Below are 13,338 nucleotides of genomic sequence, written 5' to 3' on the forward strand. Positions count from 1 at the left end.
GTGAAAGTGACACTTGAGGAATACTTTTCGATATGAGACAGAGGACAAAGGGGTTCAGTTTGCTTTTTCGACAAATCTGAAATGACTATTATCAACTCTGACTAATGCATCTTTAATTTGGGGTGTGAATACTCAGTTTCAACATTTAAATGTTGGTTTAGGATGGATTTGCCATTTTGTCTGCAGCCCACAACACACAGTATGATTTTGGAAAGTGCAGGAAAGTGGGTGTGAAGAGCAAGAAAGAGTTTGGGGGTTTGGTAAGAAGAGGAACGCGGTGGACTGTGTTTTACCAAATGAGGCATCGTAGGACAGTTGTCTTTGTGGATGACTGCAGTGTGCCTTTCTGAACTGAACGCTGGGTACTTATTTTAACCACTGGAGGGTGGAATAAGCCAAGATCAACGAGATAACTGCTGCACTAACGTACATACAGTCTTTGTGCTTCAATACTGTCAGCACTTTCATGATTGAAGAGATGAACAGCATTTTGCAGACATGAACAGAGACAGCAGACGACACTTGCTGTTAATTGTCTCCCTTGTGCAGTGGTGTGATTTGGAAGCAGAAAGCTGTGCAGAATGCTAAAGTCTGTTGCTGCATAATGTAGATTGCTGTTGCATGTGGCTCTTAATTAATAGACTTAAGACAAAATTTCCTACCAGAGAGATTTTTCTTGGCTCTCTGATCTGGTTATAAAATGTGCCACAGGGGGAGGAAAAGAGGGAGATGTGTGTGTCTTTGTGTGTTTATGGGTGAGCGAATACATTTGACTGTACAGTTAAATGCATATGGTATTTCTCTGTCTAAATGCCTTTTGTCTTTCCAACCTCTCAAAGCTGATGAGAAGACCTTGCCTCCAGTGCCCACGATGCTAATGCTATCCACGGAGGGACTACTCTGCCCGTTTGCTCTGCTCAACCTCAATCCTGGGGTTAAACAACTGGTCGCACCCCCGAGTACCCTCTCCTTGGAGGGGGAGAGAGTGCCCAAGCCAGGTAAGCAGGCCATTGAACTCCACAGATGTTCTGTTCTTAAGTGGTGTTCCAAGTGACATTTTTAACTGTGGTGTTTGGTGTCACGCTATAATTAGCTGTATTGTGGAGTTGGACCATGCAAGTGGCAAGCTCAGCACAGTTCAGTTTAACAGCCTGAGAGACTTGTCAATCAATCAAGCAAACACACATCCAGATACATCCCTCAGCAAGCTTATTTTAAAGTCTTCAAGGAACATTCGTTCAGCAAACTTTCAGTTCTTAGCCTAATTACAAATCTACTAATGAGGTTTGGAAGTCTTAACACACTTTTACATTATCAAACAGGGCCTGTGAAGTTTTCAGTTGTTTTTGAGTGTGGTGGTAATGACAGCAGGACAGCTTTGTTAACGCTGTATGATCATTGTCATTTATGACACATTTTTGAAAGAAAATGTTATTTATAAATGCTAACAGTTGCATTTTTAAGTTTTTCTGTTCTGTTCCTGTTGCTGGAATGTTGTGAGGAGTTTTTTTTTTTTAAATCTAACAGTAGACTGTTTTTCAGATGTTTTCATTTTATTTTCACTAACATTTATTGCATGAGACCAGTTGTTGTGATCATGCATGGATCTTTGGGCTAGACTGTTACGAGTTTACTTTTCTATTGAGCAGGAAAACCAGTCCTTTTCCTCAGCCAATTTCTTTGAGAGGGGGGCCTCACAACATCTGTGCAAACTCCTTTGATGTTTGGGAGAAATGTGGCCGTGAGCATCTAACCATGACAAATGTGGATTTCTCTAAGGCTAATCCATTTACTTCTAGAGTTAGCAAACTTGCTTTAAAACAACACTTGAGCAACATGTGATAAGATCAAATGAAAGCAAATTTATTTTCTGTTCACAGGTTCTTTGGCAATCCAACCACCCAAAATTGCTGCCTCCATCCCATCAGCGCCAGCAACATTCCCAAACCTCGGTCTTACAGCTGCAGCGACTTCCACTCCTCCAGCCCCTGTTGCTTCTTCTTCCACCGCCCCATTCAGCATTGTTCCCACAGTGCCTGTGTCGTCGTCATCATCTTCATTCATTTTCTCAGTCCCAACAACATGCTCCACCTCTGCACCTTCAGCTTTCTCTCTGGGGGGATCCACACCTTTTGGTTCAGGATCCTCAGGCTTCTCCTTTGCCTCTAAACCCCCCTCTGACACTCCCTCAGCACCTTCAGCATTTTCTTTCACCCCTTCCATCAAACCATCAACAGTGGCAGCTCCATCTCCTGCTCCTGCTCCGACTCCCCAGAGCCTTGCAGCCCCTTCCCCACCAACAGTGAAACTTAATCTAAATGAGAGGTAAATCATTATTTTTGACCTGTCATTTATTAGAGTATTCCAAATGAGACATTGAGGTTTTATATAAAACTAAAGACTATACAAAGACTTCAAAAAAATGTTTTCTCTTTCTCAAGGTTTTCAGCATTGGAGACCCCAGCACCACAGTCTTTCTCCTTCAATTCCTCACTGCCCAAAACAGTTGTCTCCAACTCCAGTAGTCTGGCCACCCCTCCGCTATCAGCCGCTAAGCCACCAGCTGTATTAAGTAAGAAAGTCACGCTTCAATTTTTTGACTGTTGTACTTTGCATTTGTCATTTCAACTTTTTTTTTTTAAATCAAAACACTGTTTAAAGTTTTAGACTTGAAGCCTTGGGTTGTGATTCTGATATTCTGTTGTGTTGCAGCCCCAGTGCGTCCAGTTCAAACCAGCACACCATCCACAGTTGTCCAGAAACCTGCTCCTGCTGCCCAGGGCCGTGTCCAGACTCCCCAGGTCCCGTCCAGTTTTGTTGATATATTGCTCAAAAATAAGATAAACGTGTTCATCGTATGGACACGGTGAGGGCACAGCTTCCCCTAGGTTTTTAACGACCATAAAAATATTTAGTTTCAGTATTCTTTGTCTGCTCTCTGTTTTCCTCATCCTCACCCTTTACATGCAACTTCGACTTGACTTTAAAATATTTTCTGTTGAGAATACAAAAGTTGAATAGAGTATATGCCCCCGCTATGCATGTAGGTGCACGGCTAGCTTTGCAGTGAGCTAAACCAACTTAAAACAAAGGTTGAAGACAGCAATTGGCTGGAAAGTTTTTAAAGGAAGCAATCATTAATTGTTAACACATCACAAATAAAATAACAACATTCAGTCCCTGTAGGAATTACACCATAGTAAAAGTAAAAAGAGTACAGTACACATTATAAACAGTTAGCCCAGCAGTTACTTCGAATGTTACATTAGCCACATGTTAGCCTGAGACAGCTAGTATAATGGCTAGCTTTGTAAGCACCAAACTGATTGCAGAAAACAACAAATCACAACTCACCAATCACATTTTATTTAAAAAAAAGAGCACCAAATGGTAATACTTCAATAAAGGCATCAAGGGAGTAGATAATAGATGCTATATCCTATTGCTGTAGCGTTATGTGTTTATATTAGATTACAGATATTCTTATTTTTCTTGTTTAGACTTAATATATGGGCTGTGTGTATTTGTTGGTGTGTGTTTCTTACTTTACCACTTCTCGAAGCAGGCAGCTGTAAGTGTGAAGGCTCTGGAGAAGCAGTTACAGCAAAAGAAGGACTCTGATCCCATTATGGCTGGTATATTGGAGGAGGTGAGACATATCGTCTTGTCAACACTAGAGTACCATGTACCACTTTTAATTGGTGAGCTTGTGAAGAAAGTGAGAGACTCGTGGCTCACACCATATGGGGAAAATTACTAGCTAGATGCTTGTGTTCATAACTACACACTGCAGGTTTTCTTGTATCGTTTTTCTTCTTGCTAAAAATGTAGTAAGACATCTTTAAATTATCTTTCAAGTGACTGTACTGTCAGCTTTTGGCAATTTTGACTAAGGTACGTATGTTATTAGGGAATGTTTGATGTAAACAGAATTTCAATTGAGATTTACATGTTAAGCAAGTTAGTGTATATGTATTAACATTAGCTTAAGTGTCACAAATTATGGTCAAGGCTTACCTGGGTCCAGACGATCCAATGAAAGATTAGCCAATAAACCCCACTGTAAGGGGCTGATACCATTTTCAAGGTTTGTCAAGCTGTATGCCAGAACCAAGGAGGAAATTGTGAAACTAGGCAGTGCTTTTAAAATGTGACTCAAGATTCTGTTTCTGCAGTCCGTCTGTCTTGCCTCAAATGTTTTCAGAAACATATTCAGTGTACTGTTTAGCTGTAGTATGAGAAAGTTTGTGACCCAACAGTTTGGTTCCTTCTGTGGCACCAGCCTTTCTAAAGGTCAAACCTAGTTATAACACAGATGTTTACTGAGTGAAGATTTAGTCAACACTCAATTACAACAGGTTGCACCACACAAACAAGTTACCACTAGTTACTAAACATTTATATCCAGTAACTGCTACGTACCTTCAACTGAAACTAGCTGACCAAACACTTGGTCAAAATGCTGTTTAATAATGATGTAAACTGGGTAGACTTAATACACAATATACCTAACATTATAAAGCATTATACCAGTAACATCACACTAAATGACCAAACAATCTTAGATAGGTTAGCCTAATTGGCTATACTTCCCACTCACTCTAAACTGCTTAAACAGGGCTAACTCTGAAACACACATAAAGCAAGGTTATACCTACACTTACAAAGGATGGGCAGTTTAATATGTCATTTGCTTCCTAAAATGGTTATTGGATGTTCTCTTACAGCATGTGATGAAAAAGTGACTCCCTGTTTGTGTAGTTGAATTACAGATGTTTCTGAGCAACTGTTTCACACATTTATATACACATTTCTGTAAATAAATATACAGAAAATTTACATACACATATTTTTTAGCTAAGACTTCTTAGGTTCAGTGGTGCAACACAGTTTGATAAATCCCGAGTTTGAAAGTTGCTATTGTAGTATATACCAAGTGTTTCGAATGGACTTAATGTAAAAAGTTACAAATAACTGAGCACGTCTTTGACTCCTCATCAGATCGCACACTTCCAGAAGGAGTTAGATGACCTGAAGGCACGAAATGCAAAAGCTGACTTCAAGGTTGGCACCAGTGAGGAGATGAAGGAGTTGAGGAAGGAGTCAGAGGACCTCCATGTTTTCACGCTGGAGATCAAGGAAACTACAGAGGTAAGACCATGGTTGAAAAACCAAAACACGTTCACATGTTGCCCGCGCTGACCCAAATCCCTGTTAGCAAAATCACACTCACCAGTCAAGCCCGACCCCCGACAGCTGCCTCCTGCTCAGAATGAAATTGTCTTAGAATGACTCACTGTCGTAAGTTTACAGTGTTATAATAAATAAAATTACTGGCTAGAAGAGAGAATGCTTAAAATTTCAGCTATTTAACAAGAAAACGTTCAGAAGTATGTAACGCATGTTCTGTTCGTCTCCCTGAAAGGTGCACCAAAACATAGTATTTTGGACAGCCCCATATGTTCTGAATATATGCTTACAAAAACAAAATTAGGACAAAAGTGGTTTTCCAGGGGACAAAATAGCAAAAGATTCATGTCATGCCAATTAATAGACATATTATAAATTCAAATATTACATCGGCATTGTAAAAAAATCCATGCATTCGATTGTGTAAATGAATATTTGATTGCGGAAAGAAAAGCAGCACTGCTACAGCGGATGCACTGCATGACGGACAGGAGTCACAAAACCAGTGTTTGTCATTTTGACAACCCATGTGTATATCTAGACTTGTTTGTACTGGCAGAATTTTAGTGTGACCGTAGTCCAAAACTGCATTGTTGTGCATTTTTACCTGTTTTGTTGATTTATTTCAATAGTTTTGATCTCTTTGTTGAATTAAGCCTATTGTACCATGAGTATCCATCCTTTTTTCTTTTTGCAGTCTCTCCATGGGGACATTGGTACACTGAAGACCACCCTGCTGGATGGCTTTGCTGGGGCAGAAGAAGCCAAAACCCAGAGTGAGCTGAGCAGGGACACAAATTACAGACAGCTGCTATACAAAAAACCTCTGGATCCACGCAATGAGGAACAGCTCAAGGTGACAAGCAGAAGGACGATAAATAATGACTGCATAAATGGATACTTCTCATAAAGCCTTTACATGAATCAGCTAAGTAATCTTTATTTATTATTTATTTATTTATTTATTTATTCATTCATTCATTCATTCATTCATTCAGGAGATTCGCAGGCTGTACCAGTATGTTACTTTTGCTGTGGAAGATGTCAATGATGTGTTGGATGTGGAATGGGAGAAACACCTGGAGAAGAAGAAAAAGCAGAAGTAAGCAACAAAGATCAGATATTTAAGTATTTGATACCTAAAAGATTTGGTTGAGTATCATTTGGACTGAAGTACTTGTCTTCTTCACAGACACATGGTGGTGCCAGGGCGGGAGGGTCTGTTCACTACACTGGCCAACAACCTGTACATTATCAACCAGCAGAAGAACCAGTTGGACCAGTTGGTTAAGAAACTGACTTCACTGCGCCTCTATAACAAGACTGCCACGTCAACTATAAACTGCAATACTGAGACAGCAACAACCGCTGGGTAGGAGCTGGCAAAGCACAAGCAGTAGGAATGGAGGAATGTGAAAATCTGTTAATGAGTATAACATGTTGTAGATTTTGAGTTTGCTCTGAGGAAGGAGACTCTGCAGTGCAGCTTTGGAAATCACAGACTTGACAGGTCAAGTTAACCTTGAACTTAAATGGACTGAAATTTGAATCTAGAGCAGTTTTTGAATAATTAAAACTGAATAGACTCAGCTTTTGTTTTTTTATAACTGGATGGCACAATCTCTAACAATATAATCACCATGGTCCATGAATTACATAAAGATTGCATTCATTCATTTCTTTCTTTACAGGATATTAATATTCATTTCTAAGTATGTGCATGAGTACACTGCAAATCGTTTTAAGAAAAAAAGGTGGTGTTGTGTTCAACTTAAAGAACTATTTTGTGTGTTTTATGACAGCTTGGAAGGCGAGCTTGAGAGTTTAAGGGACACACTCCAGCAAGCCAAGCTGGACACCACCCCTCCTAAGACCAAATCTGAATCTCCAGGTATCATTTTTTATATATTGTTGATGTTAAAATAATCACGGATATCACACTGCTTAATTTCAACATGCTAACTATATGTACTTCTCCATCAGCCAAGATATCGACAGTGAAACAGTCCCAGCTGCGTAATTTCCTCTCAAAGGGACAGATGCCTCCTGTCCGCTCTACTGCACCAGGTAAACATATCCTACTCAAACTCATTTAATAAGGATTTCTCTGATGTCTGGAGGTGGAATCTTTTATTGGTTTTCCTTGTGTAAATTCGCTTTACTGACTAGCAATTTGTAGTTGCATGAAAGTTTACAAATGTAATAAATCTTTGCTGTAAATTCTCTAGGGTGCTCCAATAATAATCAAACAAAGAAAAGGTCTAAATGTTGGGAAGAAAATTAACTTAATTAGGGCTTTTGAACAAGAGGAGATTGTCTGTCAATGCAAAGAGATAAATAAAATATTACCATAATGCTGCCTTACCGCAGTTATTGGTAATCTAGATTGTTTTTATCTTTTCTCTTTCAGCCAACCTGTCTCGCTCAGCCTTCCTTTCACCTAAATACTATGAGGACTTGGATGATGTGAGCTCGACGTCCTCCCTGTCCCAGTCCCTGGAGCCTCATCCAGCTCACTTGGAGCTGGAGGATGAGGAACTGCAGCCAGAACCTCTTCCCATGACTGTCATTCCACCAGCATTGTCTGTCCCCCGCCACCCCACAGTTGTGAGGACCCCCTCTATCCAGCCAGGCTTCGGGGCAATCCAGTCCACCCCTTTAACCAAAATTCACTCAGTCCAGGGTATGGGCTTTGGACTCAGCCCTATTGCCAGCCCTGGTGTGTAAATCATAACTACTGGTATTCATGTAAGATGTGATGCAACATACAGTTGTTTTGCATGCAAAGCCACAAGAGGACTGCTTTTTAAATGTCAGATGTAACACAGTGCAGCTGATAAACACTGGTAGGCGGGTTTTTTTCTCATAAATGTTGTTCACTTTATTGATATTTCAGTTCCAACCAATAAGATCAACCTCAGCGGGGCTGATAGCACTGCTCTCGCCACAAAGACGGTGAAACATGGAGCCCCACCAACTGAGAGGACCATCCCTGTCACCATCCCTGCCCAGCAGGCTGCAGCCACTGCTGCTCTACGCAGGCAGATGGCCAATCAGAAGACAGGTAGGAAGAACATGCCACAGTCACCAGCCTTTGACGCAGCCAAAAAGAATTATGTATTAGTTTATTTTTAAACAGTAATGAAGACGTATTAAGTTGCTACGGGCAGCACTGTGTATATAAGAGGCCATTTGTATGATATTGATAATATTGTGTTGCTATGCTCACTGTTATTCACCAGGGGGAGACACAGACTACCAAATAATATGAAATTAGTGGCTTTATGTCCCAGCTCAGTACCCCATCATACCGAGACTCACTGACTAAAATGTTTAGTGTAATTCAAACCAGCCTTAAATCGCCATGGAAACTTTCAATTCATTTTGCTACACCTGTCTGGTTTGTTATTTTATAAGTTTAAACACCAGTTGTGTTTATGTAGGTGTATTTTTTTCTAGTGTAAACAATGGTTGTGTTACATCTGTGTGTGTGAATTACTCACAGTAGTGTTTGTGTGTGTTCCAGCTGTTGTCAGTGCTTCCTTGACAGAGTCCACTTTGAAGACTGTCCCTCAGGTAGTCAATGTCCAGGAGCTAAAGGACAAAGGACCTCCTGTGCCGGTGTCTAACATCATCAGGTAAAAATGAATTTACTTATGTTTTTTTTTGTAATTTTTTTCAGGTTATGTCCTGAAATCTCCTCAAGAAAGTGATAGTTTCAAATGGAAAGTGAGGGGAGGGTTTGCTCAAGAATAAATCTAGAGGTAAAGACAGATTTAGATGAGGAATTTTAAATTGGATAACTAGCTGTCATTGGATGCATTTCAAACTGCCAGTTCCAGGTTACTGAGTTTTCAGGTCTGGATGTAGACTTATCATCCAGTGACAATAACAACACAACATTTTTTATTTATTAATTAATTTATTATTGGTGTGTTATTAGGCGCTGGAGGGGTACAGGGGCTGATTTGACAAACATGCTGGTTGTCTTATTTTGCAGATTACTGTAACAAATCCCCCTGTTTTTGTAGTCTGTAGGCAGATGACACATTTTATCTGTTCGCCCCTGAGTCATTGTCCACAGATGTCCTGCTTGATTCTTACCAAAGTAGTTCACAGCTTCAAAGTGAAGATACGTCGTAACTAGGGATGCACGATAACTGTTTTTTAAAACTGATACTGATAACCGATAACTTTCACCTCCTAATTATCCTAGTTATCCTGCCTGCCGGCCTGCGCACAGTGAGAGGCTGTTGCTACGCAACGTACGTGTTTACTTTCAGAGCCGCTGTGCAGTGAGAGCGGTGACAGGCAAGAGTAGACTCATTTTAAATCAATACAATATGTTTTAGTCAGTATTTTGTGTCACACTATTGAATGCTTTAGTAGTAAGCTGCGGTCTAAGCGGGATAATGTATAGTGAGCAGTTTCCTACGGAGAAGTGTCGCGTCGGGCTTCTATGTCATCATGAAGGAAGATACATGATCCCTTACTTAGACTTATCTTTGTAAACAAACTGAAGAAGGGCAGTCCATAGTAAGTCAAGCACCATCACGTCCATGATTAAATCTTCAATAACCTTAGCCCGTGGGTCATCTTTGGCAAATTTCTTGGACTTATCGAAAGCCTCGCCGACGCCTAAGTCCTGGTGGCTTCTTTGCGGCTGGCTTGCCAACGTTAGCTACTTTAGCAGGCCGGGCGTCCTCATACGCTTTCCAAACTCCGTCAGCAACTAGCAAAATTATGACCGAGTTAACGAGTTGTTTTTTGGCATGAGGGGGTATTCTTGATTTTTCCCAGTGAGAAGGAGTTTTTTCTGATTATGCCAACGTCACTTGAACACAGCATTCACTGCAGGCCATTCGGGTCTCATAGTGGGACTGAGGCACTGCCGTGCTGGCAAAAACATATATGTTATTGGGGCTATTTGTGCTACACCAGACAGGTGTAGCAAAATGAATGATGAATGACGTCATAATTTCCTGTTATCGGCCCGATAATTATCGTGCATCCCTAGTCCTAACTGTTTGGCACGTAACTTTGAATTGAAAAGCAGTCTTTTTGGTGCAGGTCATATTTTAATTAATGTTAGTTAATGAGTAGTTAATGAGCATTTTGTGCAATTTCTCATTGGGGTTTATAAAGTACTTTTTTTGTCTGTCTTATCTATCTCATCTGTCCTATTTATATACTACCTGTTTTATATCAACCATGTTATATAATATTTATGGCGTTTAATCATGTCTGTATCCACATGAATCTATTTCTGATACAGTGAGTAGACAGTCTGTCACTATGAGTCCTCAAGGGGTCCAGTGTTTGTTTTTAGTGTGTCTCCTCGGTATAGATTTATCAGGTCACTGACTCCACCCAATCTTAGCCAGTGCACACCACGACTGGCAGAGGCCAGCAGCATCTGAGGACGTCTTACATTTGCATCTCAGCTTCTTTCTTCAAGAGTCACATCTCTTATATGTAATACTTACAGATCTTTTTAAGTTTAGTCTTTTCAGTGTTCAGAGTTAAAGATTCTGTCTTCATTTGTTCCTCTTTTATCAACGTCCTTCATGTTAATGTTTGTGTATGATCCTGTCTGTGCCACATACAATGCACTCTGTTAAGTATGGCAAGTGTATTTTATTGTTATGGGTCTACTCCAGTATGTGAAATGAAACAATGATTCTGATAAAGTGTTGACTTTCAGCTTTTTCAGGGATGTCTACAATATGTCCATATGCTTATTGTGTGAATAGTGCAGGAAGGTCTTTTTACCTCTGGTGGTATATAAAAAGGGGCACAACACTCTAACCTTATAGTTTACAGTTTAATTTAAACGCCTGTGTGCTGGAGAATGTAACCAAAACAAACCTGTGTGAATACGTGGGCTGCACTTTATGCACACTGTCTAATGGTCTCTTTTCATGCCATTATCCTCGTCACTGCCCTTTTGTCATGTCTTTCATTTGGCTCTTTATTCAGTCCATGATTCACAGTCTCTTGTTTGCCCCTTCCTGCTGCCTGCACCTTACTCTTTCTGCCTCACTGGGCTGTGCTCCACTTTTGTGCTTGATATTTCGGCAGGCCATCCCTCCTTGGGGCTTTCCCCAAATAAAGCTTGCTCACAATAACAAGCTTGGAAAACAAGGCGTTGTGAGAGGAAGACGATTATGAAAGTGGACTTATCCCTGATTCCACGCTTAATGTTGTCTTAATCTCTGTCAAACAGTAATGTTCCAGATATTTCTACAAGTGATTCCCAGCTTGATATAGAGAACCAACATGTACTGTATATTTAATTTTTGTAGAGCAAGAAAAATCTTCTCAATTGAAATAAATTAATGCTCCCAAGAATTTTGAATTCCACACAGTGACAGATTTGGTTTAAGTTTGAATTCATTTTGACGTTAAGTGTGAACCAAATGATCAGTATGAAAATTGTGCCACAGTATGATCATATGCACGGATACACAAATGTCATTTTATTTAACATAAACACCTTATCTCACTGAATGGCAAGGTGTTTGTTATATTTGTTCATGTGGACAGAATTAAAATCAAACACCTGAACACACACTCTCTCTCTTCTGCTGTTTTTCCCAGCTCATCAGGAGCAGATCCAGCTCAGGTCTTTGCAACAGTTTCCTCCAACCAGGCCAAACGAGTGAGTACTACATCAACTGTATCCATCACTCACCAAGCTGTCATTCATCTTTTCATATATTCAACTATCACCCACACAACTATATCACTACACATGTATCATTTAAGTGGCACTTTATCCTTAAAATAGCTTGCAAAATGCATCTTAAATGGCTCACAATTCAAATATCTTACAGAATACTTGAAATGTTTTGAGGATATTATTTTTTGCCCATATCAGCCACCTATACCATCTGCTTCTCTGATAAACACATTCATTGGATAAAAGTGTAGTTGCTGAGACTTATTTTTTTTTGTTTACATGCTTTTACTTAAATACTCAGAATCAAGCAAATTCAGTGTCGACATCCCCCTCCCGCAACTAAAGAACATTCAGCTTGCGAAAATTCACACGTTGCTGACAGTTTTGCATGTGAAGACGAGACAAGAATTAACTGCTTGGGTGAGAAATGTCCTGGCTCCCTCCCATGTTAATGTTAGAAATTGCAGTTGGGTGACAGGGGAACCCCTTGCGCAAAGCTTGGTCACTTTTCAGGCCCAAGTTCAGTTTAATGGGAATGACCCTAACATACTGATCTGCAGCCACTTGCTTTTTCTCTACATCCATTTTAAGATTGCAGTTTATTGCACCTGCGCTGTAACCTGCAGAGTGATATTTTTTTAACTCTCATACACAATAGATATATAGTTTTTTTTCTGTATTAAGGTTGTGCAGAATTAAGCTACAATAGCCACTGCCTATTTGAAACTTTCTGTGCAGAATCCTACTCAAGGTATCCAGAAGATGCCCAACGAAACTACAACCACCCCACAGGGAAGCTTCGTGTTTGGTAAGCGCTGGCTGGATATACGTATTTCTCTGATTTGGTTAAACACAAACAAACTTGCAGTCTGCAACATTGCTCATGATTCTTGAACACAGCTGTGTGTTCAGTAATCCTGGCCTTTTATTTTGCAAGGTTATTCTTCACATGATAGATTTTGACTGACTTCATAAACTTCTGCGTCCTTCAGGTCAGTCGGCCAAAACAGATGTTTCCGTGGCTCCTGCTGGCTCAGCAGAACAGAGCACAAGCAAAGGGTTCTCCTTCGCATCAGGGTGAGTCATCTTCTGAAAATTATCGACCATCATCCTGCATCCATGTGTACATCAGTTTTTTTATCCAATCAAATGCGATTTGGTGCTATCTACTACCTTCCATCATATAGAACAGCACTTGACCACAGCTTGTGGGCGGTCGTAACTATTGAGGTTGGGTTGAGTACTTTTGAGAGTACTGGTTGAGATTGAATTTATTAATTTCTCCCCCTTCCCCGACTCCTAATCTAACCACACTCAGAAACGTGTATATTCTCTCAGTGTTGTTTCATTGTGACTTATCTTTTGCAGGTCTACAGGTTTCAGTTTTGCTTCAGTTGCACAAGGAGCTGGAATGTCACAAGGTAAAAACAATACAGCAGCTTTGTATCATATTGTTGTTGGATAGT

At 40.2% G+C, this 13,338-nt stretch overlaps 1 protein-coding gene across 2 annotated transcripts in view; it reads left to right on the top strand.

Moving 5' to 3' along the window:
- The window catches only part of nup214 (nucleoporin 214), a 31,322-nt gene that overhangs the window by 6,580 nt on the left and 11,404 nt on the right, over positions 1-13,338 (top strand). For both annotated transcript variants that reach the window (XM_041960620.1, XM_041960621.1), the window contains exons 11-28: positions 840-998; positions 1,881-2,325; positions 2,442-2,572; positions 2,713-2,801; positions 3,566-3,649; positions 5,002-5,151; positions 5,888-6,046; positions 6,189-6,292; positions 6,383-6,562; positions 6,993-7,081; positions 7,174-7,257; positions 7,601-7,909; positions 8,087-8,254; positions 8,717-8,828; positions 11,791-11,851; positions 12,611-12,680; positions 12,865-12,949; positions 13,241-13,293. In XM_041960620.1, coding sequence (XP_041816554.1) covers positions 840-998; positions 1,881-2,325; positions 2,442-2,572; positions 2,713-2,801; positions 3,566-3,649; positions 5,002-5,151; positions 5,888-6,046; positions 6,189-6,292; positions 6,383-6,562; positions 6,993-7,081; positions 7,174-7,257; positions 7,601-7,909; positions 8,087-8,254; positions 8,717-8,828; positions 11,791-11,851; positions 12,611-12,680; positions 12,865-12,949; positions 13,241-13,293 — 2,532 coding nt within the window. The remainder of the gene's footprint in view (positions 1-839; positions 999-1,880; positions 2,326-2,441; positions 2,573-2,712; positions 2,802-3,565; positions 3,650-5,001; positions 5,152-5,887; positions 6,047-6,188; positions 6,293-6,382; positions 6,563-6,992; positions 7,082-7,173; positions 7,258-7,600; positions 7,910-8,086; positions 8,255-8,716; positions 8,829-11,790; positions 11,852-12,610; positions 12,681-12,864; positions 12,950-13,240; positions 13,294-13,338) is intronic.

This window comes from Chelmon rostratus, chromosome 19 (assembly GCF_017976325.1).
Source record: "Chelmon rostratus isolate fCheRos1 chromosome 19, fCheRos1.pri, whole genome shotgun sequence".
Taxonomy (NCBI): domain Eukaryota; kingdom Metazoa; phylum Chordata; class Actinopteri; order Chaetodontiformes; family Chaetodontidae; genus Chelmon; species Chelmon rostratus.